Source organism: Pristis pectinata, chromosome 3 (assembly GCF_009764475.1).
Source record: "Pristis pectinata isolate sPriPec2 chromosome 3, sPriPec2.1.pri, whole genome shotgun sequence".
NCBI lineage: Eukaryota > Metazoa > Chordata > Chondrichthyes > Rhinopristiformes > Pristidae > Pristis > Pristis pectinata.
Window position 1 is genome coordinate 38,867,670 of NC_067407.1, and position 26,921 is coordinate 38,894,590.

At 40.6% G+C, this 26,921-nt stretch overlaps 1 protein-coding gene across 12 annotated transcripts in view; it reads right to left on the reverse strand.

The window, feature by feature from the left end:
- lrrc7 (leucine rich repeat containing 7) overlaps nucleotides 1-26,921 on the reverse strand; it is a 417,500-nt gene that overhangs the window by 56,062 nt on the left and 334,517 nt on the right. For 8 of the 12 annotated variants that reach the window (XM_052012826.1, XM_052012824.1, XM_052012825.1 and 5 more), the window contains 5 exons: nucleotides 22,550-22,649; nucleotides 14,675-14,802; nucleotides 11,813-12,013; nucleotides 11,256-11,367; nucleotides 4,535-4,706 (listed from right to left, as the gene is read on the reverse strand). In XM_052012826.1, coding sequence (XP_051868786.1) covers nucleotides 4,535-4,706; nucleotides 11,256-11,367; nucleotides 11,813-12,013; nucleotides 14,675-14,802; nucleotides 22,550-22,649 — 713 coding nt within the window. The remainder of the gene's footprint in view (nucleotides 1-4,534; nucleotides 4,707-11,255; nucleotides 11,368-11,812; nucleotides 12,014-14,674; nucleotides 14,803-22,549; nucleotides 22,650-26,921) is intronic. The other 4 variants (XM_052012823.1, XM_052012829.1, XM_052012830.1 and 1 more) reach the window with 1 other exon arrangement.

Sequence of the window (26,921 nt, forward strand, 5' to 3'; positions counted from 1 at the left end):
CGTTCTCCCTCTGTCTGCATGGGCTTCCTCTGGGTGCTCTGGTTTCCTCCCACACTCCAAAAAACATACAGGTTAGAAGCTGTAGGCAAGCTATGTTGGTGCCGGAAGAGTGGCAACACTTGTGGGCTGACCCCAGCACATTCTCAGTAATGCAAAATGATGCATTTCACAGTGGGTTTCAATGTACATGTCACTAATAAATAAAGAGTGCTGGAGGAACTCAGCAGGTCAGGCAGCATTTGTGGAGGGAAATAAACAGTCAACGTTTCAGACCAAGACCTTTCATCAGGACTGGTAAGGAAGAGGGCAGAAGCCAGAATAAGGTGGGAGGGGGAGGGGGAGGAGTACACGCAGACAGGGGATAGGTGAGTTCAGGTGATAGGCGAGTCCAGGTGAGAGGGAGAAGGTAGGTGGGTGGGAGAAGGGGGGAAGATGTAATAAGCTAAGAGATGATTTTCTATTCTATAGGCCCCTCGGTAGCAGTAGAGATATAGAGGAGCAGATTGGCAGGCAGTGTTTGGAGAGAAGCAAAAATAACAGGGTTGTTATAATGGGAGACTTCAACTTCCCAAATATAGACTGGAACCTGCTTAGTGCCAAAGGTTCAGATGGGATGGAATTTGTTAAATGTGTCCAGGAGGGATTCCTGACGCAGTATGTCGACAGGCCGACTAGAGGGAATGCCATGCTAGATCTAGTTTTAGGAAATGAACCGAGACAGATGAAGGATCTATTGGTGGGTGAGCATTTGGGGGACAGTGACCATTGCTCCATAACCTTTAAAATTGTCATGGACAGGGACAGGTGCAGAGAGGACAAGAAGATATTTAATTGGGGAAGGGCGAACTATGAGGCTATAAGAAGAGAACTTGGGAGTGTAAATTGGGATGTCCTTTCTGAAGGGAAATGTACTATGGAGATGTGGTCGATGATCAGGGATCTAATGCAGGATGATAGGGATAAATATGTCCCAGTGAGGCAGAGAAGGAATGGCAGGGTGAAGGGACCGTGGGTGACGAGAGAGGTGGAATGACTAGTTAGGGAGAAGAAGGTAGCATACATAAGGTATAAGCAGCAAGGTTCAGACAGGGCCCATGAGGAATATAGAGTAGCGAGGAAGGAACTTAAGAAAGGGCTGAGGAGAGCTAGAAGGGGACATGAAAAGGCGTTGGCTAGTAGGGTTAAGGAAAATCCCAAGGCCTTTTTCACGTACGTGAAGGGTAGGAGGATGGCTAGGGTAAAGGTAGGTCTGATTAAAGATAAAGGTGGGAGAATGTGCCTGGAGGCGGCGGAAGTGGGAGAAGTTCTCAATGAATACTTCTCTTCGGTATTCACCAAGGAGAGGGGTCTTGATGACGCGGGAGGGAGTGCTGGTAAGGGTAATGTTCTCGAGGTTGTAGATATCAAGAGAGAGGACGTGTTGAAGTTGTTAAATAATATCAAGACAGATAAGTCTCCGGGGCCTGACGGGATATTCCCCAGGCTGCTTCGAGAGGTGAGGGAGGAGATTGTTGAACCGCTGGTAAGGACCTTTGAGTCCTTGTTGTCCACGGGGATGGTGCCGGAGGATTGGAGGGTGGCGAATGTTGTCCCCTTCTTCAAAAAAGGTAGTAGGGATAGTCCAGGGAATTACAGACTGGTGAGTCTCACATCTGTGGTGGGTAAGCTGTTAGAAAGGATTCTAAGGGACAGGATCTATGAACACCTAGAGAATCATGGACTGATTAGGGACAGCCAGCATGGCTTTGTGAAGGGAAGATCTTGCCTCACAAGCCTGATAGAGTTCTTTGAGGAGGTGATGAGGAAGATTGATGAGGGTAGTGCGGTGGATGTGGTCTATATGGATTTTAGTAAGGCGTTTGATAAGGTTCCTCATGGTAGGCTTCTTCAGAAGGTCAGAGGCCAAGGGATCCAGGGAAGCTTGGCTGTGTGGATTAGGAATTGGCTTGCCTGTAGAAAGCAGAGGGTTGTAGTGGAGGGAGTGCCCTCGGATTGAAGGGCAGTGACTAGTGGTGTCCTGCAGGGATCGGTTCTGGGACCTCTATACTTTTTGTGATATTTATAGATGACTTAGATGAGGGGGTGGAAGGCTGGGTTAGTAAGTTTGCGGACAACACTAAGATCGGCGGTGTTGTGGATAGTGTGGAGGGCTGTTGAAGCTTACAGAGGGATATTGATAGGATGCAGAGCTGGGCTGACAAGTGGCAGATGGAGTTCAATCCGGAGAAGTGTGAGGTCGTACACTTTGGAAGGACAAACTTCAGGGCAGAGTACAAGGTAAATGGCAAGGTACTTGGCAGTGCAGAGGAGCAGAGGGATCTGGGGGTTCATATTCATAGTTCACTGAAAGTTGCCTCACAGGTGGATAGAGCAGTTAAGAAGGCCTATGGGATGTTAGCTTTCATAAATCGTGGGATTGAGTTTAAGAGCCACGAAGTGATGATGCAGCTTTACAAAACTCTAGTTAGACCACACTTAAGAGTACTGTGTTCAGTTCTGGTCGCCACATTATAGGAAGGATGTGGAGGCATTGGAGAAGGTGCAGAGGAGATTTACCAGGATGCTGCCTGGATTAGAGCATATGGAATATGAGGAGAGGCTTAAGGTGCTAGGGCTTTATTCACCGGAAAGGAGAAGGATGAGAGGAGACATGATAGAGGTATATAAAATATTGAGAGGAATAGATAGAGTAGACAGTCAGCGCCTCCTTGCCAGGGCACCAATGCTCAAGACAAGAGGGCATGGCTTTAAGGTTATGGGTGGGAGGTTCAGGGGAGATATCAGGGGGAGGTTTTTCACCCAGAGAGTGGTTGGTGCATGGAATGCACTGCCTGGGGTGGTGGTGGAGGCAGATACATTGGACAGGTTCTAGAGTTTGTTGGATAGGCATATGGAGGAACGTGATATAGAGGGATATACGGGAGGAAAGGGTTAGATAGTGTGAGGGTGGTTTGATGGGTGGCACAACATGGTGGGCCGAAGGGCCTGTTTTGTGCTGTATGGTTCTATGGTTCTATGATAGGTAGAAGAGGCAAAGGGCTGCAGAAGAAGGAATCTGATAGGAGAGGGCAGTGGACCATGGAATAAAGGATGGGAGAGGGGAGGAGAGGAGATGGGCAGGTCATCAAGGCGGGGGAAGGGAGCCACAGGAATAAGGGAAGATAAAGGAGTTGGGGTGGGGGGGGGGGGGGGGGGTGGTTACTGGAAGTTAGAGAAATCAATGTTGAGGCCTTCAGGTTGGAGACTCCCAAGGCGGAATATAAGGTGTTGTTCCTCCAACCTGCGTCTGACCTCAACGTGGTAGTAGAGGAGGCCATGGATAGACATGTCAGTATGGGAGTGGGATGTGGAATTGAAGTGGGTGGCCACCAGTTGGTCCTGGCTGTTGCAGTGGACGGAGTGAAGGTACTCAACGAAGCGGTCACCCAATCTGCGTCGGGTCTCAACGATGTACAAGCGGCTGCACCGGGACCAGCGGATGCAATAAATGACACCCTCGGACTCACAGGTGAAGCGCTGCTTCACCTGGAAGGATTGTCTGGGACCCTGAATGGTGGTGAGTGAGGAGGTGTAGGGACAGGTGTAGCACTTGGTGCTGTTGCAGGTATAAGTTCCAGGGGGGTCATCAGTGGCGAGGGACGAGTGGACAAGGGAGTCACGGAGAGAGCGGTCCCTGCAGAAAGCAGAGGGTGGGGGTGAGGGGAAGATGTGCCTGATGGTAGGATCCCGTTGGAGGTGGTGGAAGTTGCGGAGATGTGTTGGAAGTGGAGGCTTGTGGGGTGGTAGGTGAGGACAAAGGGAACCCTGTCCCTGTTATGTCGGGGGGGGGGGGGGGGGGCGCAGACATGCAGGAAGTGGAGGAGATACGCCTAAGGGCAGCATTGATGGTGATGCTTGGCCTGAAACGTTGACTGTTTATTTCCCACCATAGATGCTGCCTGACCTGCTGAGTTCTTCCAGGACTCTGTGTATTGCTCCAGATTCCAGCATCTGCAGAATTTCTTGTGTCTCCATGTGACTAATAAAGATATCTTATCTTATCTCAATGAGTGAGGAGTTGTAAACAAAAGGGCACAGATTTAACCTGGTTGGTAAAAGAATCAAAGGTGAAATGAAACAAAATTTTTTATACTACTTGCAGTTAGGATTTGAAATTCCCTACTTTATAAGGTTAGTGGTCAGGAAAGAAGAAAATCAATAATAGCCTTCTAAGCAGAATTAGATAAATACTTGAAGGAAAATAATTACAGCAGTGTGGTAAAGAGCAGTGGAATGTGGTGAAATGGATGCTCTTTGAAGCATCCGCCACAGATTTTAAGAGCCAAGTACTCTCCACTGTACCATTGTACGATTCTGCAACATTTTCTTATGTCACCCTAACCTCAGTTGTGTCTAGAATATGCAGCCCCAAAGTTCTCTTATTACTTAATGAAGAAAGGAAAAATAAATGAAAAGCAATTTGCTCAAAATAATAACACAACTAGAATATGCAAAGATTAAAAGGGTGATTAATAATTTCTATGAATTCACACACCTGTTTCCCCACGAAGAAGCTGCTACACCATCTTTCACTGCAGTCTGCAATGTGCTGACTTTAATAGGTGCTCCAGAAGAACCTGAAGATGCTTGGGAAGGTGAGTAATCTGAGTACGAGCCTGAGGAGCCACTGTTGTTGATTCTGTCTCCCTCTGATTCATCTGTTGATTCTTAATATACAATATAACATAGAAAAAAAATTATCAAAAACAATTTTTAAAATCATTTATTTTAAATCTTGGAATGTCTACAAATTGCACTTTGGGGGTAAAGTTAAGGAAAGTTGTATTTTTAATATGACACAGCCAGCTGGAAATTAAAAATAAGAGCTTACTTTTGGTTCAGTGGAAAATAAACCAGCAGTCTAGAAGGGCATTCAATCATTGTCCTTTGTCCTGTCAAGTTAACTATTCTCAACCAAAGTGATACTTAAAACATATAAACTTAGTGTTGAGGAACACCAATTCCTTTCACTATGTTATAATCCCTGTTGAAAATTTCAGGACTGTAGGAAATGACATGCGTTCACTAATGCCCCCAAGATCAACCTCCCTATCAGCACTTCATTGTTGACTTTGCAGATGCTTAAATGTGATTTTGGTACACTATTGGCAAAACTCATGAATCAGTATTTTCAGAGAAGAGAGGAAATTGAAATAAAAGAATATTCCAGAAGATAAGGAAAGCATTAAAAAGATTCCAGTATTAACTCAATCTCCATTTGAACAAAAGGAATCCTGTTTGATGAAAGTAAATTTTTGGGTAATAATTTTATGTACATGTATCCTGCAGGTTTTCATAAATAGTTTTGAGGATCTTTTAGAGATATATTTTATTTTATATATCAAAATATAATGCAAGTTTTTCCTTGTATTCCTTCAAATTGTAATTGAGGCCTCCAATATCTCAGCAGTTACAACGCTAATTCTTGTTTCTGTAAACCTGTAGCAGTTATGGAGTTAATTCTGGATGATATACCAAAAGCTTGCTATCTACTTTTGAGCTGATCAATCAGCTGCTCAATTTCCTACCGTGTTGTAACTGCTACTCAAACCGCTTTCCTTTGCCACTCAAATTACCGTTGCACCACCAAAAGGCCTTCTGATGAAAAACATCAACTTTTATTAATTAAAAAACAAACTGTGGGGAGTCAGGCAGCATCTGTGGAGGCAGAGATGTTGTCGACATTTTGGGTTGAGAACCTACATCACAACTGAGTGCAGAGGGGAGATGGCTAGTATAAAAACGTGATGGGGGGGGGGTGGCAGGAGCTAGCAGATGATAGGTGGAACTAGGTGAGGTGGGGAATGATGGGCAGACAGAGGTGGGGGGGGGAGGAGAAGGTGGCAGTAGAGACAGAGTCTGGAAGGTAATAAGTGGAAATTGAAAGAAGGGTCCAAGTGTAGACTAGGCAACCGCTTTGAACACCTGCGTTCTGAAAGGTGGCCACCAAAATTTATAATAATTTGCTTTCAGATGCTGGTCAACCAGCCTTTTCAGCCAATGTCTTCCTTGTGCTGCAATGTGCTTTCCTTTATCACTAGTCTGGTTCTTTTTTTTTAAAAAGCATAGTGACTTTGAATTTATTGCTGGTATTTGAAGAGCCTGGTTGCCCAACGGGACCCACCAGTATGAATGAATCCAGTGCCAAGCCCACCTCAGTGCAATGAATGAATCCAGTGCAAAATTCAGCTCAGTGCAATGAATGAATCCAATGCAAAATTGAGCTCAGTGCAATGAATGAGCCTGCAGAAATGAAGTATTGCAGAACCAGAGTCTGCAAGGTGTTTCGTGAAATGTATCAACTGCAAACTGCACGTTTGGATTCTTTTTCTTTCTTTCCTTTTCTTTTTCAATCTTTTTATTAGTTTTCAAATTAATACAGATTAATATATCAAATGTTTATACATGTAATACAAAGAGATCAGGAGAACAATCATGACATGGATAATCATAAAGAACAATAGATTATAAAAAAAATCTGTAGATCCAATGATCTGTTAGTGAATGAATATAATATAAAAGAAAAAGATTTATTATAAAATATAAAAAAAAGAAAAAAACCCAAAACAATAAGAAAAATTATAAACAATATATCAAACCAAACTAAGCTAAAGAAAAAAAATTTTAAAAAAACAGAAAAGAAACTGGACTAAAATTTCTCAATAGAAACAGAGCAATATTATGTCATCAACTCCGTTCCTCTAAATTGAAAGGTTATTATAAGGGGATCTATATCATGTAAAAATATTGAATAAATGGACTCCAAACTTCCTCAAATTTAAGCAAAGGATCAACAGTACCACTCCTAATTTTTTCCAAGTTTAAACATGATATAGTTTGAGAGAACCATTGAAAAGTAGTAGGGGGTATTGGATCCTTCCATTTAAGCAAAATGGATCATTTGGCCATTAATGTAACAAAGGCAATCATACGGTTAGCGGAGGCAGATAAATGGCCGCGTTTGGATTCTGAGGAAAGACTTTAAAGGCACAAGCAATGATAGCTGGACTGTGGAGGGGATAGTCTGTGTTTACCAACTAGGAGCCAGTAATTGTGATTAGAGCCTTACAGGACTCCCAGTATAGGTGTTGGGCTCCTGTCTGATATTTAGCTAAATTTTTTTTTATTTCAAAAACAAAGACCAAAACTCTCTCATTGATTCCCATTATCATACTTACAGTATGTCTCTTTCATACCCCAATTCTTTAAAATGCCCCACTAACAGTAAGTACTCATGTTCCTCATTACCTGACCTGTCTTCATCTCCATAAAATCTTCTGTCTTGCATGTCACTCCTCCCCATAGCTCAACTTTCAAAACTGTGAACCCTCCACTCTTCCCTCAATTCTGAGGGTCATTGACCAGACACATGAATTGGCTCCTCGTTCCATTGATGCTGCTCGACTGGCATTTTTGTTTTTGACCAACCTTGGTCTGGAATTTGCCACAAGGATACAAACACAAAAATAGGAGCAGGAGTAGACCACATGGCCCTTCAAGACGCCCACCATACAATGTGATCATGGCTGATTTGTCCCAGGGTTCCTCTTCTGTGCCAGCTCCACACAGCCCTCAATTTCCCGATCTTTCAAAACTATATTGACCTCCCCCTTAAATACTTCCAGTGATCCAGCATCCACAAAAAATTCCAGAGATTCATCAGTCTCTGCAAGAAGAAATTCCAATGCATATCAGCTTTAAATGACACCCCCCTTATCATGTAACTAAGCCCCCTTGCCTGAGACATTCCCACCAGTGGAAACATTTCAATATCTACCTTGTCTTGCCCCTTTAGGCTTCAATATTATCACTCTTATTCTTATAAACTACAAAGACTATTTGTCTAACTGTTTTAGCCATTTGTGGTGGGTCAACCTTCGCATCTCAAGCATTAGCCCAGTGAATGTGTTCTTGAATGGCTTCAATGTTGACATATCCTTTCTTAAATAAGGGGATCAGAACTGGACACTGTCCACATATGGTTTTAACAACACCCTGTACAATAGTAGCAATACTTATCTGTTTATAAATTGGAACTCCCAGCAGTGAAGGCCAACATGCCTTTTTACCTTGTTAATTATTTGCTACACCAGCATGTTAATTTTTTGTGTTTCATGTACAAGAACACCTAGGTCCTTCTATACTCAACTCATTTGCAATCTCTTTCCATTTAGATAACAGTCTACCTTTGATTCCTCCTACCGAAGTGCATTACTTCACTTTAGTAAATTTACTTTCCTTTAGTAAATTCCCCTTTTCAGGCTTTTTTGCCCACTTACTTAACCTATCTATACCTGGTTCCAGAGTGCAAATATCCTCATTGAAGTATGCCTTCTCACCTATTTTCACATCATCAGCAAACTTGGAAACCTTACAATGGAGACACAAGAAACCCCCTCCTTGTCATTAATATAGGTAGTAAATAATTGAAGGCCAAGGACTGATCCTTTTGGACATTCCACCAGTTACATTTTTCCAATCTGAGAATGACCCATTCATTCTGACTCTATCTTCACTCTGATAACCATTCTTCAATCCTTGTAAACACACTTTTGGCAATATTGCAAATTCTTATCTTTTATTTTGTGGACTAGTTTTTTATGTGGCATCTTATCAAATGCATGACATCTACAGATTTCCCTTTATGTGGTCTACCTGTTATATCCTTGAACAACTCTAGCAAATTTGTCAAACACAATTTTCGTTTCATAAAACCATATTGACCTCATTTGATTGCATTAATCTTTTTTAAATAACTAGCTGTTTCTTTCTTGATTATAGACTCCAATATCTTCCCCATAAATGCCTAGCTAACTGGCCTACAGTCTCCTGCTTTTCGTCACATTCACAATTTTCCAATCCACTGGCACCTTCCTGGAACTCAGGGATTTGTCTACTGTGGCAATCTGTCTATTTTTTTATCCCGTTAGTTTTTTTTTCATACTTTGTCCCTCTTGAATAGGAAGGAAGAACTTGTCAAAATTCTTTTTAAAACTAACCCATCTGTTTTCTTTGGAATGCTTGCAGTGTCCTCCAGTGTGTAGACTGATACAAAGTATTGCATTGTTTCTCTTTATTAATTCAACAGTCGCAGTCCGTAGGGGTCCCACATTTACCTTTGCTACCCTCTTCTTATATATCCTTAGAAGCTCTTGCTGTTGTTTTGATATTACTTGTCAGTTTACTCTAACAATCAATTGTCTCCCTCATTAGCTTTTGTACGCTGTTGGTTTCAGAACAAATCCCAGACCTCTCTTTTACCACATTGTGTGCTTTAGTTTTTTGATTTAATATTTTCCTTAACCTTTTTTGTTCAACACAGATGCTTCATCTTTCTAAGTGAGTCCCCCTTCCCAATTCAGATCAATTTCTGCTGTGTTGAAAGAGCTGCTTAAATACCTGCCAGTATTCATCCACTGACCTATTCTTTTGACTGGAAAAATAGGCTACTCTAGACAACTCTTCCTTCAAACCTTTGTAATTGCTCTTATTTAAGTTGAGGACACTAGTTTTAGACCCGAGGTGTTCACCCTCAAATTATATCTGGAATTCTACCATGTTGTGATCGCTAGTTCAATGAGGATCCTTAACTATAAAACGCTTATTAATCCTACCTCTTTACACATGACTAAATCTAAAATAACCTGTTCCCAGGTTACTTCTGTAATGCTTTGCTCTAAGAAACAATCCCTGATGCACTTCACAAATTCCTCTTCCCTGATACCCCTGTCAGTTTGATTAGTCCAGTCAATATGTAAACTAAAACTACTTTTGATAATTGCACTTATAAACCTTCCATATTTCCACTTTTATGCTTTGACCTATCATGAGGCAACACTGTGGGGGCCTACAGATCACTCTCACCTTTGTCTTCTTCCCCCCGCCATTCCTTTTTCCACTGAAACCAATTCCACATTATGATCCATGGCACCTGTATCACTACCCACCACCCACCACCGTAAAGATATCTTCCTCAATTAATTACACTATCCCAACTCTTTTATCATTTTGCTCATTCTTTTTGAACACTGAGTAACCTGGAACATTGAGTTCACTGAATGCATTCTGGTGAAAAGCCTTATGCTTTGACTTTTTACAAAGGTTACTCCTTTCCAATTTCTGCTGCACAATTTTGCTTATATTTTCAGATCCTTCCTGTCACACTTTGATTTTCATTTGCCCTTTCACAGTCCTGTGCCACTGCTCTCTCACTTCTGTTTGATTTATTAAATGTCTTGTTACTTGAACCCTCATTAGTTTACAGCCTAATTGGCTATGAATAGCATATAATATTGGTGCAACCAATGTCTGAAATATGCCTATGATACTGGGGCCAGTATTTTTTCATTAACTGCCACAGTTATCAGTAGTTCATTCCATATCCAATTATTTATAAGCTTAATATTGTTTGAATTATCTGTTTAGTCAAGTGTTTCAACAACCAGTCATTCCCCCCCACCCCTGATAGTATTTTTACATCATGTTTAAGTCATAACTCAAATGTTAGATTGCAACTAGTAATGGAACATGGCTCTAGATCATATAGTTTGGACAACAACCTTACCACACATTATTAGAAAAGAAAGCTCTTTTTCAGTATGTAGTGGCAGAGTTAGTGGTACTTCTAACCCCACTTAAGATTTTAATCAAGGTATTGATATGTTAAAAAGTTATATCTGATGTGGGGAACCTGTTGAGCATTTGAATACCTCACTAATTCTAAGCCTTTAATTCTACAGGGCTGGCACCCAGTAGCATAACAAAAGTCATAATTCTTTTAGTGAGGGCTTAAATATATCAGCACCTTTATGAAACTTGCAGTGTTATTTTCAAATGGTCTAACTGACATTGGTTAGCGAACTAATTCAGTGAATTTGTGATCACCATTCATTCTGATATCAGATGGAGCTATTATCACCAGCAAGAATCTTGCTGCAGAAACACAAAATCTAAATTAAATTATGGCATATCTTAGGTCATTTGCTGTACATTCCTGGAGTTTCTGGACCATACTGTTGTATGCTGAAAGGTATACCATTATTTTGACAACTTTTTCAGCAAATTTCTTCCCAAGAGAAATCTGTAGAGTTAGGAATCCAAAATTTGTATTCCCTTTGCAAACAAGATGATTCTCTTGTTCCCCCTTCTCCACACCAAGGTCATCCCTCAAGCAATATCCCAGAATGCTCTTGCCCTCCATGCAGTGGGCACCGTACCTTTCTTCTCTTTACCTAACAGGACAACTTTGGGCTTGAATAGTGGAGTTTCAGTAAGTGCAGGTCGCAGTTCTCCCATTCTCAAATCATTTGGTGAATCACCTAAGGATCTCTGTAGAAGACAAATAAAGCAGAGTTTTCAAGCAAACACGTAGGTGCAATATATATCAAAACTCTCATCTTGCCTGTGACATTGCGATGACATAAATGCACTTGGAGTAAAATCCTCTACTGTTATTTTGTTCTTTTTTTAAATTCTTTCCTTTAGTTGTAATATGGTTCCACTACATTATCCAAGCAGTTATTGCTTCTCAGTAAACAATTAGAGAATTTTTGATGTGCTCAAAACAGATGTGAGTTTTGGGCATTTGATAGCATTTCATAGCCAATACAGTTGGCTTTCTAACAAGCTTTATGGCATGCTTACACCCCGTTCTATTGGTTGCCCATGGGTGGAGATTAGCAACCTAGCAAAGAAGATAATGTGAAAGACAAATCAACAGTTAAACCTGAGGATTAAAGTAGAGATTAAATTATTTTTAAATTTCCTCAGTTACCTCAAGTGTAGCTTCCTTTGTCGACACAGGCCACTTATGTTCATATTTTTCTTTTATAGGATGTTCTATACTTGTGGCACCTGTCGAATTTTCAGTAGATCCTTCATGATTATGTTTTCCTACCAAGTGCTGAACAGACTTCACCATATTTTTCAGGTCTTCTGGGTAAGGGGTAGGATAGCGTTTAAGATTTATTTCAGCCTGAAATTGAAAAATTCAAGAAATAAATGTAATTGGTTTGAAAATTCTTTATTCTGTAAGGTTGCAGATGAACCTCAACATTATAAATCCAATATGTAATACCAATTGTCTTCTCTGTATCAACTGTCTTCCTTGTACAGCATACATTACCATCCTCCCTTTTAGTAATAAATGAAGCATATTATCATCTAGTTTTCATCTGAATCAGCTGGGACGCAAGCAACTCTCTGTTAACTCTCTGAAGGGAAGATCTTGCCTCACAAGCCTGATAGGGTTCTTTGAGGAGGTGACCAGGAAGATTGATGAGGGTAGTGCAATGGATGTGGTCTATATGGATTTTAGTAAGGCGTTTGATAAGGTTCCACATGGTAGGCTTCTTCAGGAGGTCAGAGGCCAAGGGATCCAGGGTAGCTTGGCAGTGTGGATTCAGAATTGGCTTGCCTGTAGAAAGCAGAGGGTTGTGGTGGAGGGAGTGCATTTGGATTGGAGGTCTGTGACTAGTGGTGTCCCACAGGGATCAGTTCTGGGACCTCTACTTTTTGTGATGTTTATTAATGACTTAGATGAGGGGGTGGAAGGGTGAGTTAGCAAGTTTTCAGATGACACAAAGATCGGTGGTGTTGTGGATAGTGTGGAGGGCTGTCGAATATTACAGAGGGATATTGATAGGATGCAGAGCTGGGCTGACAAGTGGCAGATGGAGTTCAATCCAGAGAAGTGTGAGGTAGTACACTTTGGAACGACAAACTCCAAGGCAGAGTACAAGGTAAATGGCAGGATTCTGGGTAGTGTAGAGGAGCAGAGGGATCTGGGGGTTCATATCCACAGATCACTGAAAGTCGCCTCACAGGTAGATATGGTAGTTAAGAAAGTTTATGGGATGTTAGCTTTCATAAATCGTGGGATTGAGTTTAAGAGTCGCGAAGTAATGATGCAGCTTTACAAAACTCTGGTTAGGCCACACAGAGTACTGTGTCCAGTTCTGGTCGCCTCATTATAGGAAGGATGAGGAGGCATTGGAAAGGGTGCAGAGGAGATTTACCAGGATGCTGCCTGGATTAGAGAGTATGGATTATGAGGAGAGACTAAAGGAGCTAGGGCTTTACTCACTGGAGAGAAGGAGGATGAGGGGAGACATGATAGAGGTATACAAGATATTAAGAGGAATAGATAGAGTGGACAGCCAGCGCCTCTTTCCCAGGGTGCCAATGCTCAAAACAAGAGGACATGGCTTTAAAGTAATGGGTGGGAAGTTCAAGGGAGGTGTCAGAGGGAGGTTTTTCACCCAGAGAGTGGTTGGTGCATGGAATGCGCTGCCTGGGGTGGTGGTGGAGGCTGATATGTTGGTCAAGTTCAAGAGATTGTTAGATAAGCATATGGAGGAATTTAAGTTAGAGGGATATATGGGAGGAAGGGGTTAGATAGTCTTAGGTGTGGTTTGAAGGGCGGCACAACATGGTGAGCCAAAGGGCATGTATTGTGCTGTATTGTTCTATGGTTCTAACTTACCCATGTGACATTTGCCAGTTATGAATTGTAGCAGGGAAGAAATTATGGGAAAACCTGTTTGCAATAACACTCATCACAACTCTTCCTCCAGTATTTCCTTTCTCAGTTTTATGTCCAATTAGGAGTAAATCTTAATTTCAAATGAAAGCAATATCAGCAGTAGTGAATGATGTTTCTTTAACCCACTTTTGAGCTACTGACAGTGTTGAAATTTAGTCCCAAGATTTCTTCTCAGCAGCTGAGCCAAAATCAGATTATTCAGCCCAAACTAAGGACTGAGCTAAGCTTCATGACCTGAAAAAAATTTAAGTATGCATGCAAGCAAAGAGACTTTGAGTCCATAGCACCCTGAAAGTGGCAACACAGGTGGATATCGTAGTGAAAAGGCATTTGGTATGCTTGCCTCATAAGCCAAGGTATTGAATGCAAGAGTTGAGATGTCATGTTACAGTTGTACAAAACATTGGTTTGGGTATTATTTACAGTTTTGGTCATAAAACTACAGGAAAGATGTAGTAGCAGTAGACATAGTGCAGAAGAGATTCACCAGAATGTTGTCAGGAATGAAGAGCGGTAGTTATAAGGAGAGATTGTATAGGCTGGGTTTATTCTCATTTGGACAGGAGGCTGAGGGGCGATGTTATAGATATTTATAAAATTATGAGGGGCATAGATTGGATAGACAGTCAGAATTTTATCCCAAGGCATGGGAGTCTAGAACTAGAGAGCACAGGTTTAAGGTGAGAGAGGAGAAATTTAAAGGAGATCGGAAAGATAAGTTTTTACACACAGAGTATGGTGAGTATCTCTAATGAGCTGCCAGAGGAGCTGGTGGAGGCAAATAAAATTACAATGTTTAAAACACATGATGCCTATGCCTTTCCTATCCAAAAGTACATGGATAGGAAAGGCTTTGGCATCATGGACGTCAGGGATGAAGTGGGCTGAAAGGTCCATTTCTGCGCTGTATGTTTCTATGAAAACTGCTTTTCAAAGTCGATAAATGTTGAATTTCTTTTTTAAATAACTTATTAAAACAGCATTAGGGACCCATGCAATAACATTTTACTGCCCAAAAATGGTGCAAATGAATTTCTATGCCTTCATTTTTGGCAACATTTACAACATAAAGAAAGTGCTGTCGGCAATAACCTTGACATTGCCAGAAGCTTCCTCTTCTTCCTTCTTCTCTTCAAACTCAAAAGCAACTTGCATACGTTGTTGCCTTTGTTCTTCCCACAAGGTTGGGTTGAAGCTATCACTGTCAGAAGGGAAATCTACTGGAGATACACAAACAAAAAGTAAAAATGTTGTACTGCTACATTACACCATAATAACAAATATTACAATTAAAAAGGTCTAAATTGTTGTCCTTTATTTTTTTCTCTTTTCAAGACTTGAACTCAGATATTCCAAGGGAAATCCACTAAGGTAATTTCCTTTCACAACTATTGACTAATATTGGCGTAGCTCACAGGTACCATCTAGTAATTCAATCATCTTAATTATGGAGGAAAGAGGTATTACAGGCAATGTGCTCAGAGTAGTGCTGGTGTCTCATGCCTTAGCTGAGAATCTAGGCAGGGTTAGTATTGGACTGCACAAGCAGGAAAATAATTGCTAGGACGAGAGTTTGTGCAAATATCAAAAGACAAGCTGTGGCTATTTAGTATTTTCAGTTTGAAATGTGCACACATATTTTTAGCCTGTTCTTCAGGTTAGAAATTCATGCTTTGCTTTTTCCCCTTTACTCTACTAAGGATGCTGAATTATGTTTGGTTTTAATTTTTCTGGGGCCAGCTGCCACTGAAAGTACTTGCTGATACATGTAGGCAATTGCAAATAAAATGATCATTTGGTTGCATGGCAGTAACTATTTCAGGAAGGAAAATCATCACAAAGGTTCATTTCTGCTGTCATCCGTCCACCTGATCTTTTCAACAGAAAGTCACAAGACATCTTTTTTTAAAGCAGAAACTCGACATGCTCTTTAAGAATGCTTTGGACATTATATCTACTGAATGAATCAGTAAATTAAAATTTACAATACTTCAAGTTACAACCTTTGAATGGAAAAAGTCAAGCAACTCTATTACACTTTTCACAACCTCAGTGTATCCCAAGGCACTGTACAGCCAAGAACGGTTACTATTACAATGCAGGAAACAGGAAGCCAATTTTTGAACAGCAAGATTCCACAAACAGTAACGTGATAACAATTAGATGTTCAGATCTAATAGTGATGTTGGTTGAAACCAAGAGCTTCTCAAATCTTTAATGATTGTAAATAGGACGCACCGTAGAAAGATTGGCCTCAAAATTTTACACTATTTACAGTAATAGTTACAATGGTCCAGAATTTCCTCACAGAAGTAAGCCTGTGTCCCTAACTCGTATACTCATTAATTCTTCACTTAACTTTATTAGATCATCTACCAGCAACTTCCTCAGTGAAACCAGCTCCAACCTGATTGGTGAGTCCCTGTGCAGAGCCTTCCAGATAACATCTGTCATACATGTCATCATATGGCAGAGCCAAAATAACAAGCTGCAAAAACTTTAATAATCAACCAAGCTAAGCAACTCCTGGGATAGCCAGTTTGGACCTTCTACATTCACATAAGAGTAGTGAAATTTGAGGTGCTTATGGATATAAGTGTTAACAAGTCCAGGCAGAACAACTGGCATTTCTCTGGAAAATCCAGACCATTAAAAATCAATACAGGTAATTTCTTCTGCAGCATAATGGAGCTGAAGCCACTGAAACTATCTTTATGTCCAAGCCATTGCAGGTTTACATGCGTCTTTTGGCCCTTGAAGCATCAAAGATCTATTGTGGATAACCAAATCATATGTGTTTACATATTTTGATGATGGCCAGTTGCAATTCAGTTCCAAGTTTCCTGCTTTTGCACTCACAATGCACCTGGCACATTAACCTGGAGGTCACTAAAAGAATAAACACAGGATATTGATTTTCCTTCTTTCATCTGTGGAGATGCAGGAGTGCTCAGCACATTATCTGACAAAATTCTTGTCCCCCAGTGAGTGATTTGCAGTCCACAACTGGTAGTTTTAATCAGTCTGAATCCAAGTTTGACTTGGATGTGCAGAGCATTTGCATTGCTGGATTTTTTTTGTAAAGCCCTGAAACATGTAAATATGACCATACAGATTTAGGGATACATGTACACAGATCACTATAATGCATTGGTAGATAGAAGACTATCCAAACAGCTCATGGGATATTAACCTTTTTAATTAGATGGCAAGTGTATAAATGGAATATTGGGTGGAACTTTACAAGATGCTGGTTACACAAGATCTGGTGTGCTACATATGGTTCTGATCATCATTAAACTGACACAATTTCTTTGGAAGGTGTATGATGTAGATTCAATAGAATGGTTCTGAGAAGTAGATTATGAAGAAATACGAAGTATTAACTAAGTTCCATCATTCAGTGAGACATGTATGATGTGTTTATTAACTCCATTTACCTTTTTTATCCCATTTTTGTACTCTAGACTCTCAAAAATATATTGATATCAGATCTAAAATTATTCATTGAGATGCCGTCTACCTCCTCTTGTAATGGATAGTTCATCGCCCTCTGCATGAAGAGATAAATGTCCAGCACTGATTTTAACTTTATGTCCCATATCACAGATTCTCCCACCAGTGGAAAAGGTATTTCTCTGTTAATTAGATATCCTAAAATCCTCAGTTAAATTACCTCCCAGAACTCCTTGAGGGAATGCAATCCTAGTTTATGCAACTATTTTATTTTTGCTTGCTTAATAAGAATATAAAATATAGGGGCTGGAGTAGCCCATACAGTCTCTTGACCATTTTCCACCATTCAATATGATTGTGGCTGAGCTAAGTGTTTGTCTCAACATTATTTTCCTCCCTGATTCCCAAAAGGCTTCACTAAAATTGGAGTGGCTCTTAGGTCCCAGTTACATTGTGAGTGCAAAAGAAACCTCTTATAACCTGAAAATCCATTCTCAGCCTTAAATGTATTTAATAACTCAGCATTCATAGTTCTGTGGCTTAGAGAATTCCGAAGAGTCACAATCCTCAAAGGGAAGAAATTCCTCTTCAGCTCAAACAATCTTTACTCCAATACTCTGCTCCCTATTTCTACATTTACCCACTAGAAGAAACATTCACATAGCATAAAGAGGGATAGAAAACTCTTTATAAATAGACTAATGAAACAAGCCATTATGAGAGGATAGTGGTTTCAAATCTTTAATTCAACTTTAGTTTGGCTTCCAGATGAGACATTTTGATCCCTGTTTTCATTAATACAACAGAAAGGGCCCTTAGGTGAAGTGACATGACACATTCTAAGAACCAGTGTTCTAGTATGAAGAATGGTTCATACTATTAAAGCCTTATCTGTTAGAGAGCAGACGATTTACAGAAGAAATGTACCAGATCTTTAAAGGTGTCAATGACGTCCAGTAGGTGTCAATGATGTCAGGTACAAGATGCATCTTTATTTCAAACTAATGGCAACGCCTGACAAACTATGAAGCTAACCATAATAAGCTTCAAAAGGTAGCATAAATTAGATTTAAGGAGAAATATTTTCCTCCAAAAAATAGACTATGGAAACTTCTCCAAATAAGTATAATCAACTTACTTCAGAAGATGCAATTAAGGCAAACTTGTTATTTTTCCCCCTTGATGTCTCAGTTGGTAAGTGCAGTATCTATTGAGACGATGAACCACTTCCTACCTAGAGTATTTGATGTTTGTTTCTCCACAAGTAGGCTGAGTTAGTTGACCTTGACCATGGAATTTTCCCATCCCTCGTTAGTAACAGGAAATAAATCAGCCTGGATTTCCACTTCTTGTAGAAGTTAATTTAGTGCAATAATCGGCCCATTGTTGATGTTTCCTCTTGTAACAGCTTGTTCATACTAGCTATCTAAGCTAATAAAGAAGGATCATGCCTATTAGATACTCCCAGATAACTGGCACAAACAGGAATATACTGTAGCATGTTAATGACTTTAGAAAAGGGTAGAAATCTAATTACAGAGTGGGAGTAGGCTCTCTGAATAATTGCTTATAAATGTTACTGGAAGTCTTTGACTAGATTCTTGTAGTTGCAAGGCTGGTAAAATTACATGGTGAAAGTGAAAGCAATTTCAGAATTTCTGTGGGTAATGTATGACGTAGAGATCCCAAGTTATATAATTCAATCTTCCTCCACAGGCTGCATCATTTCCAGCCTTCACCACCACAATCAAGTTGTTTCCATGAGAACTTAAGGTATGAACCAGCCTAGCTACAAAATAACCTTGAAAATGATACTTGTTGGAGGTCATCTAAATTTCTAATTGCATATTAAACCATAATTCCTGCTTGGAAGACTGGGCAAAAATTTATTGATAGTAATTCCATCAAATAATTACTTCAAAATAGTAAGTAAAAGAGTATTTTTTATAAACTTTATTAATTTAAGCTATCAAAGTCATTTGTACGTTCCAATCTTTATTTCTAATTCTGTAATATACTTTTCAAAATAGCTTCAATCTGTGACTTTGCTTTCCTGGTTTGCTGTCTGTGAAAATTATTTAATATGATTGGCTACCCAGCCAATTTTTCAACACCAGGGCTGCTGGATGTCAGAGATCCATTTGAAATGATGCCTGATAGATATCTGCATAGGAAAAAGTTGATGCCATGAAGATTACTAGGTTTCTGTGGTCAGCTTTCTTTGAGGTTAGTGTGAACATTGTTACTTTGTCATCACTGACTTCAAGATTTGGGCGATATGAATGGAAATGAGCAAGACATTTTGTAAACAAATAAAGTACCTTTCTCGTTGAGAAATGGAAACTGTAGGGTTGAAATTGGACCTGAACTAAACATGTGAAATCACTTTGGCAGACTGTGTTAGACACTGAAGTCAATGGAACAGAACAACTAATGTGGTGTATAATAGGCAACCAATGTGAAACCATCTGTTTTGCATTCCCACCACGTCCAATTTGTGGAAGGGAATAAATAATTCAAAATTAAAATAATGCAATGTTAGACAAATTAGATTAAGAGCTAGAAAAATTGTGTTTTTGACTTTTAACCACCTCAAAAAATTAAATAAATTAGAAAACATCCATGGTAGTGGAAACCATGTATGTTTGTTGAAAGGAATGGATTTGAAAGAAGCCCATCTTTTGCTGCTATTTACCAGCCAAAATAGTGGAACAAAGTTTTTCCACAAACATTCTATTTTCCTCTTTTTAGCAATGTTTCTTATCTGGAATATATTAAGCCTTTACCAAATTACTAAAATTACAAGGAGGATTTTATGTTGATCACCAAACCCCATCAGTTTCTTATTTGAATTTAATTCTTCTGCAGACGATTCAACATATGTGTTGCCATCAAAATAACAGCCACTCATCATAACAGACAGTCCAAGAAAAATGAGGTAGATGATGTGGTTAATTGGTTTATAATGCTATTATGTGATGCTCCAATCAGAGGTCCTTTGGGATTAACCATGACTATATCCCTCTCCAGTTCTGTCAATTCTGAGGCAGCTGATGAGACCAATTTGGGATCCACAGACCCTCACACAAGTGGGTGCAAGAGGGGCTCAGTTTATGCTGAGTTTCGCTGTGCTCCCAATGAAAGGACTGGAGACTTTCAATGCCATTCTTAATGTCCTTCTCCAATACTGAATGTTCATGGCATAGGAATTCCCACAAATCAGTAAGGATGTTACATTTTCTCAAGGACACTTTGAAAACATCCTGGAGTCATTTCCTCTGTTCACCTTTTTCTCTCTTACCCCACCCTGCAGTAGAGTGCATGTTGTGGGAGTCAAGGATCAGGTATGTCAACAACATGGCCTGCCCTTTGGAACAAACTGAGTGTATTTACAACCTCAATGAATGCGATGTCGGGCTGAGAGAGAATGCTGACGTTAGCTCACTTATCTAACCAGTACTTTTACAGAGACAACATTGGTTTACCTCTCTGGTGATTTGAGGTGCTTTCTGTAAATATTCACATCTAGAAGTATAGGGGAGGGAGGTGATCACTGCTGCTCTGCAAACTGAGAGGTCTGTGCCAGATCTGAGGTATTGATCTTCAAACACCCTTTTCCTCAGTTACGATGGTAGTACTGGATGCAGTGATTAATTCCATTACCAATGTCACCTGTCACTGAGAGGTAGCTCCCAAGATATGAGAAACGGTCATGTTTTCCAAAGTGTCACTGCAGACCTTTATTATTGGAAGCCATTGTTGTATAGTGGTGGAAGGTAGATTGTGAACCATTGTTTGTTGAATCAAAGATGATTTCTGCCTGGCCTGTGAATGCGCGCATGTACAATGATTCTCTGTATTCACAGGTCAGTAATCGAGGTCAGACTGATCTTGGTCCTGGAGTGGAGGTGACCTGGGTTGAACAATTTCCCATTAGTCCTGAAGATCAACTCTACTCCAGCAGGAAACTTGTTGGAGCTGAGTGCAGTATTGTGGCAAAAAGTGTTGGAGTAATGACACAATCTTGCTTGACATCAGTCTGCACTGAGATTGGATCTGTTTGAGGTCATGGTTTGTGTGAAGCAGAAGTATGATGAAGGAGAATTTCTGTTGGCAGTCAAACTTGAAAAAGAGTTTCACAGTCCCTCTCAATTGATGTTGTCAGCTTACTTTTATCATGGCCACTGATTTCCTAACAACTCAGTATTCTGTAGATTGGTTCTGCTGCTCATGACAGCTACCATTTGTAGGGAGTATTTTTAGAGGATATTTTTATGGCACTGAGGTGTTGGTATAAGGCATGTTGTAGCAGAAAAGATAACACTGCCCTATTAAATAAGTCATAATTGATGAGCGTACAAAGTGTAACCAACATCCCACTGGAATTTTCTCTTGAAGATAATTATAGGGTTGCAGCTATCTTTGTCGTAATGTCCACGGCAAAACAGGTGCAGATATAGAGAAGAGTTAATTGATCTGTTCTCTCTGGATGGGCAGCATATGGAATGAATACAGAATGTTCAAGAGATAAAAGGCAATTCCTCCTTGGGCAATTTACCTCAAGAGGAATACAGGGAGAATGATAAGTTGAACACAAATGGTCAGCAGAGGAAATGCATCTACTAATAAAAAGTCTGCTGAGTGCAAGTGACCTTGGAAAGGAGGTGACATTGATTGATTGAGCAAAGTGGTGCTATGATTTACTACTGAGCAATGGCAGGGGATATACATCTTGTGTTGGTCACAAAGTAATAATTAAGTAGTTCATTTTCAAGAAAATGCTTATCTCAGAATTGGATGATATAGATCACGTGTAGGTATGCTTAAGGTATAATAATCACCATATGAATTGAGATTTTTAAGCCATTTCAGAGCTTCCTTGCATATGCTCAGATAAACCAATAAACAAAGGAATGAGTCTGGACTGATAACTGCAAGTGTGGAGTATGACTGAACCTCTAGTACAAGCCTTGAGGGTGAATGTTCACCAATCATTCTCTTGCAGGGCATTATATTAAGACTTGACTCTGTCCTTTTTAGTTATCTGTAATGGCTTACTGGATATTAGGAATACAGGGTTTTTTCTTACCCTTCTCAGCCATTGGGTTCTCTAGCCAATGGCAAGAACACTATTGGCACCCTTGCTGATACGATTTGATTCAGCACATATTTTCTAAGTTGATCCACAGTATTTGTTTCACACCAGACAGTATACATCGCAAAAGAGCTATGAAATAATGCACTGTTGTATAATAGAGATGAAAATATACATGTAAAGTTTTTCTACACAGCACAGTTTTGGTTATAAGCAAGACAGAAACATCAAAAAATATTGAACCTTGAAAGATTAGCCCAGTTAAAATTAAATATTTTTACATCACAATAGAATAACTTGCCATGTATTACTTGCTCATTACCCAGCTTACACATACAAGAAATACAATCAGGTAAAGAAGGTATCACCTGAAAACCTTTCACTGATCTCAGCCCTGTGTGTGGGAAAAGTCTCACCTTCATCGTTACGTGGCTGCTGAGGAAACATATAGTTTGTCAGCACTCTTTGTTTTGTTTCTGGATGAGACTCTGTTTGCAGAGGGATTAGAGCCTTGGACTAAAACAAAAGGATAAGAACAGAAAGGAAATTATGCATTGAATGTATTATTTGAACAATTACTGCATCACAGGACAATAACAAAGGTAATTATCTATAGTTTTTCTCTGGAAAATGAATATCATTTAATTTTGGCAATTAACTCAGGAAGGAATAATACTTATAAGAATGATTCAGGATTGAATTATGGTCAGTTAAATCATGCTTATTTATGGATAAAAAAATACTGTTTTGAAGGATTTAGCTGGTAAGGAGTAACCTAACAGCCCGAATTTGCAGTCACTGGTAAAACAACAGTGTTTCTCATAGTCATCCAAAAGCTCTCCAAAAAGATAATCTCAGGCAAGAGGTCAAAAGGTGCTCAGCTCATCAAGCAGGTTGAGCCATCACCAAAGAAATCTCACACAAAGCATACCAGGAAGCAATTTTTAATCAAGCTTTTAAAATATTACACAGAGGGCTAAGTGAATTTGAGGATAGGCATACTGTAATTAAATTAAAAGTCAAAATGTCATAATTAAACTGAAAAAAAATTCCCTATATTTTCCAATATTCATACACGGAAATTACAGTATATAAAATTAGATTTTTAGGAAAAATAATTTGCTAAGCACTAATTATGGCTTAGTACACTATTCAAATCCATGTAACTAAGTGCAAGGCTTTCGGTATGTTTTACAATGGAAGTTGTTTTGAAGTAATTTAAATACATATATATTCTAGTGAATTCTTCTCAGTTACAATGGAGGAAGTTGTGAATAGTGCAGCCTGCGAAGGCACAATATATCATGATTAGAACATAGAACACTACAGCACAGTACAGGCCCTTCGGCCCATAATGTTGTGTCGACATTTAATCCTGCTCTAAGATCTATCTAACCCTTCCCTCCCACATAGCCCCCTATTTTTCTATCATTCATGTGTCTATCTAAGAGTGTCTTAAATGTCCCTAATGTATCTGCCCCCACAACCTCTGCAGGCAGTGCATTCCACGTACCCACCACTCTCTGTATAAAGAAAAACTTACCCCTGACATTCCCCTTATACCTTAAAATTATGTCCCCTCGTGTTAGCCATTGTCACCCTGGGAAAAATTCTCTGAACTGTCCACTCAATCTATGCCTCTTATCGTGTACACCTCTATCAAGTCACCTCTCATCCTCCTTCTCTCCAAAGAGAAAAGCCCTAGTTCATTCAACCTATCCTCATAAGACATGCTCTCCAATCCAGGCAACATCTTGGTAAATCTCCTCTGCATCCTCTCTAAAGCATCCACATCCTTCCTATAATAAGGCAACCAAAACTGAACACAGTATTCCAAGTGTGGTCTGACCAGACTTCTATAGAGCTGAAACATCACCTCGTGGCTCTTGAAGTCAAGACCCCGACTCATGAAGGCCAACACTCCATACGCCTTCTTAACAACCCTATTGACCTGCGTGGCAACCTTGAGGGATCTATGGACGTGGACCCCAAGATCCCTCTGTTCCTCCACACTGCTAAGAGTCCTGTCATTAACCTTGTATTCTGCCTTCAAATTCAATCTCCTGAGTGTATCACTTCACACTTATCCCGGTTGAACTCCATCTGCCACTTCACAGTCCAGCTCTGCATTCCATCAATATCCTGTTGTAATCTACTGCAACCTTCTACACTATCCACAACACCACCAAACTTTGTATCATCAGCAAACTTACTAACCTACCCTTCCACATCCTCATCCAAGTCATTTATAAAAATCACAAAGAGCAGGGGTCCGAGAACAGATCCCTGCGGAACACCATTGGTCACCGACCTCCAGGCAGACTATGCTCCATCTACAACTATGCTCTGTCTTCTATGGACGAGCCAATTCTGAATTCACACAGCCAAGTTTCCCTGGATCCCATGCCTCCTGACTTTCTGAATAAGCCTTCCATGACGAACCTTATCAAACGCCTTACTAAAATCCATGTACACCCCATCCACTGCTCTATCTTCATCATTGAGCTTTGTCACATCCTCAAAGAATTCAATCAGGCTTGTGAGGCACGACCTGCCCCTCACAAAGCCATGCTGACTGTCCCTAATCAGCCCATGCTTCTCCAAATGCTCATAAATCCTGTCTCTAAGAATCTTCTCCAGTAATTTGCCCACCACTGAAGTAAGACTCACTGGTCTGTAACTCCCAGGGTTATCCCTACTCCCTTTCTTAAACAAAGGAACAACATTTGCCACCCTCCAATCATCTGGCACTACTCCTGTGGCCAGTGAGGACGCAAGGATCGTCGCTAAAGGCGCAGCAATCTCTTCCCTGTCTTCCCGTAATAACCTTGAATATATCCCACCCGGCCCTGGTGACTTATCTGTCCTAATATTTTTCAAAAGTTCCAGCACATCCTTTTTCCTCACGTCGACATGTCCTAGCATATCAGCCTGTTGTACACCATCCTCACAAACATCAAGGTCTCTCTCTCTCTCTCTGGTGAATACTGAAGCAAAGTATTCATTAAGGACCTACCTCTTCTGACTCCAGGCACGTTTCCTCTTTTATCCCTGATCGGTACTACCCTCACTCCAGTCATCCTCGTGTTCTTCACATATGTGCAGAAATGGCTTGGGGTTTTCCTTGATCCTACTCACCAAGGATTTCCCATGCCCCCTTCTAACTCTCCTAAGTCCATTCTTAAGCTCCCTCCTGGCTACCTTGTAGCTCTCCAGAGCTGATCCATGCTTTCTAAACCTCAGGTAAGCTTCTTTCTTCCTCTTGACAAGATATTCTACATCTCTTGTCAACTACGGTTCCTTCACTCCACCATCCTTATCCTGCCTCAATGGGACAAACCTATCCAGAACCCCATGCAAGTATTCCCTAAACAACCTCCACATTTCTGCTGTGCACTTCCCCAAGAACATCTGTTCCCAATTTATGCTCCCAAGTTCCTGCCTAATTGCATCATAATTCCCCCTCCCCCAGTTAAATACTTCCCCTTATCATCTGCTCTTATCCCTCGCCAAGGCTACGGTAAAGGTCAAGGAGTTATAGTCAATATCTCCAAAATACTCTCCCACTGAGAGATCTGAAACCTGATCAGGCTCATTGCCTAGTACCAGGTCCAGTATGGCCTCTCCTCTAGTCGGCCTGTCCACATACTGTGTCAGGAATCCTTCCTGGACACACCTAACAAACTTGACCCCATCAATCCCCTTTACACTAAGGAGGTGCCAATAAACATTAGGGAAGTTGAAATGACCCATGACAACAACCCTGTTATTTTTGTACTTCTCCAAAATCTGCCTCCCGATCTGCTCCTCAGCATCTCTGCTGCTATTGCGGGGTCTGTAGAACACTCCCAATAGAGTGATCGCTCCCTTCCTGTTTCTGACTTCCACCCACACTGACTCAGTGGATGATTCCTCCAGGACGTCCTCCCTTTCTACAGCTGTGACACTGTCCCTGATCAGCAAAGCCACTCCCCCCCCTCTTTTACCTCCATCCCTGTCCCTTTTGAAACATCTAAACCCCAGAATATCCAACAGCCATTCCTGCCCTTGTGACAGACAAGTCTCTGTAATGGCCACCACATCATAGTTCCACGTACTTACCCATGCTCTAAGTTAATCAGCCTTGTTCCTGATACTTCTCGCATTAAAGTAGACACACTTTAGCCCATCCAACTGACTGCAATTTTGCCCTTTCAACTGCCTATCCTTCCTCACAGTCTTTCTACACGCTACATCTACTTGTACACTAAATGAATCAACCTCTGACCTATCACTCTGGTTCCCATCCCCCTGTCAAACTAGTTTAAACCCTCCCCAACAGTTCTAGCAAACATGCCCGCAAGAATATTGATCCCCCTCTAGTTCAGGTGTAACCCAACCCTTTTGTACAGGTCGTACCTTCCCCAGAAGAGATCCCATTGATCAACAAATCTGAAACTCTGCCCCCTGCACCAATTTCTCAGCCATGCATTTATCTGCCAAATCATCCTATTCTTACCCCTCACTGGCACGTGGCACAGGCAGCAATCCAGAGATTATTATCCTTGAGGTCCTTCTTTTCAGCTTCCTACCTAACTCCCTATATTCCCTCTTCAGGACCTCATCTCTTTTCCTACCTATGACATTGGTACCAATATGTGCCACAACCTCTGGCCATTCACCCTCCCCCTTCAGAATATTGTAGACCCGATCCGAGTCGTCCCTGACCCTGGCACCGGGGAGGCAACATACCATCCAGGAACTTCAGGATTTCCATGTTAAGCTGTACACGCACAGAAGTTCTGACAT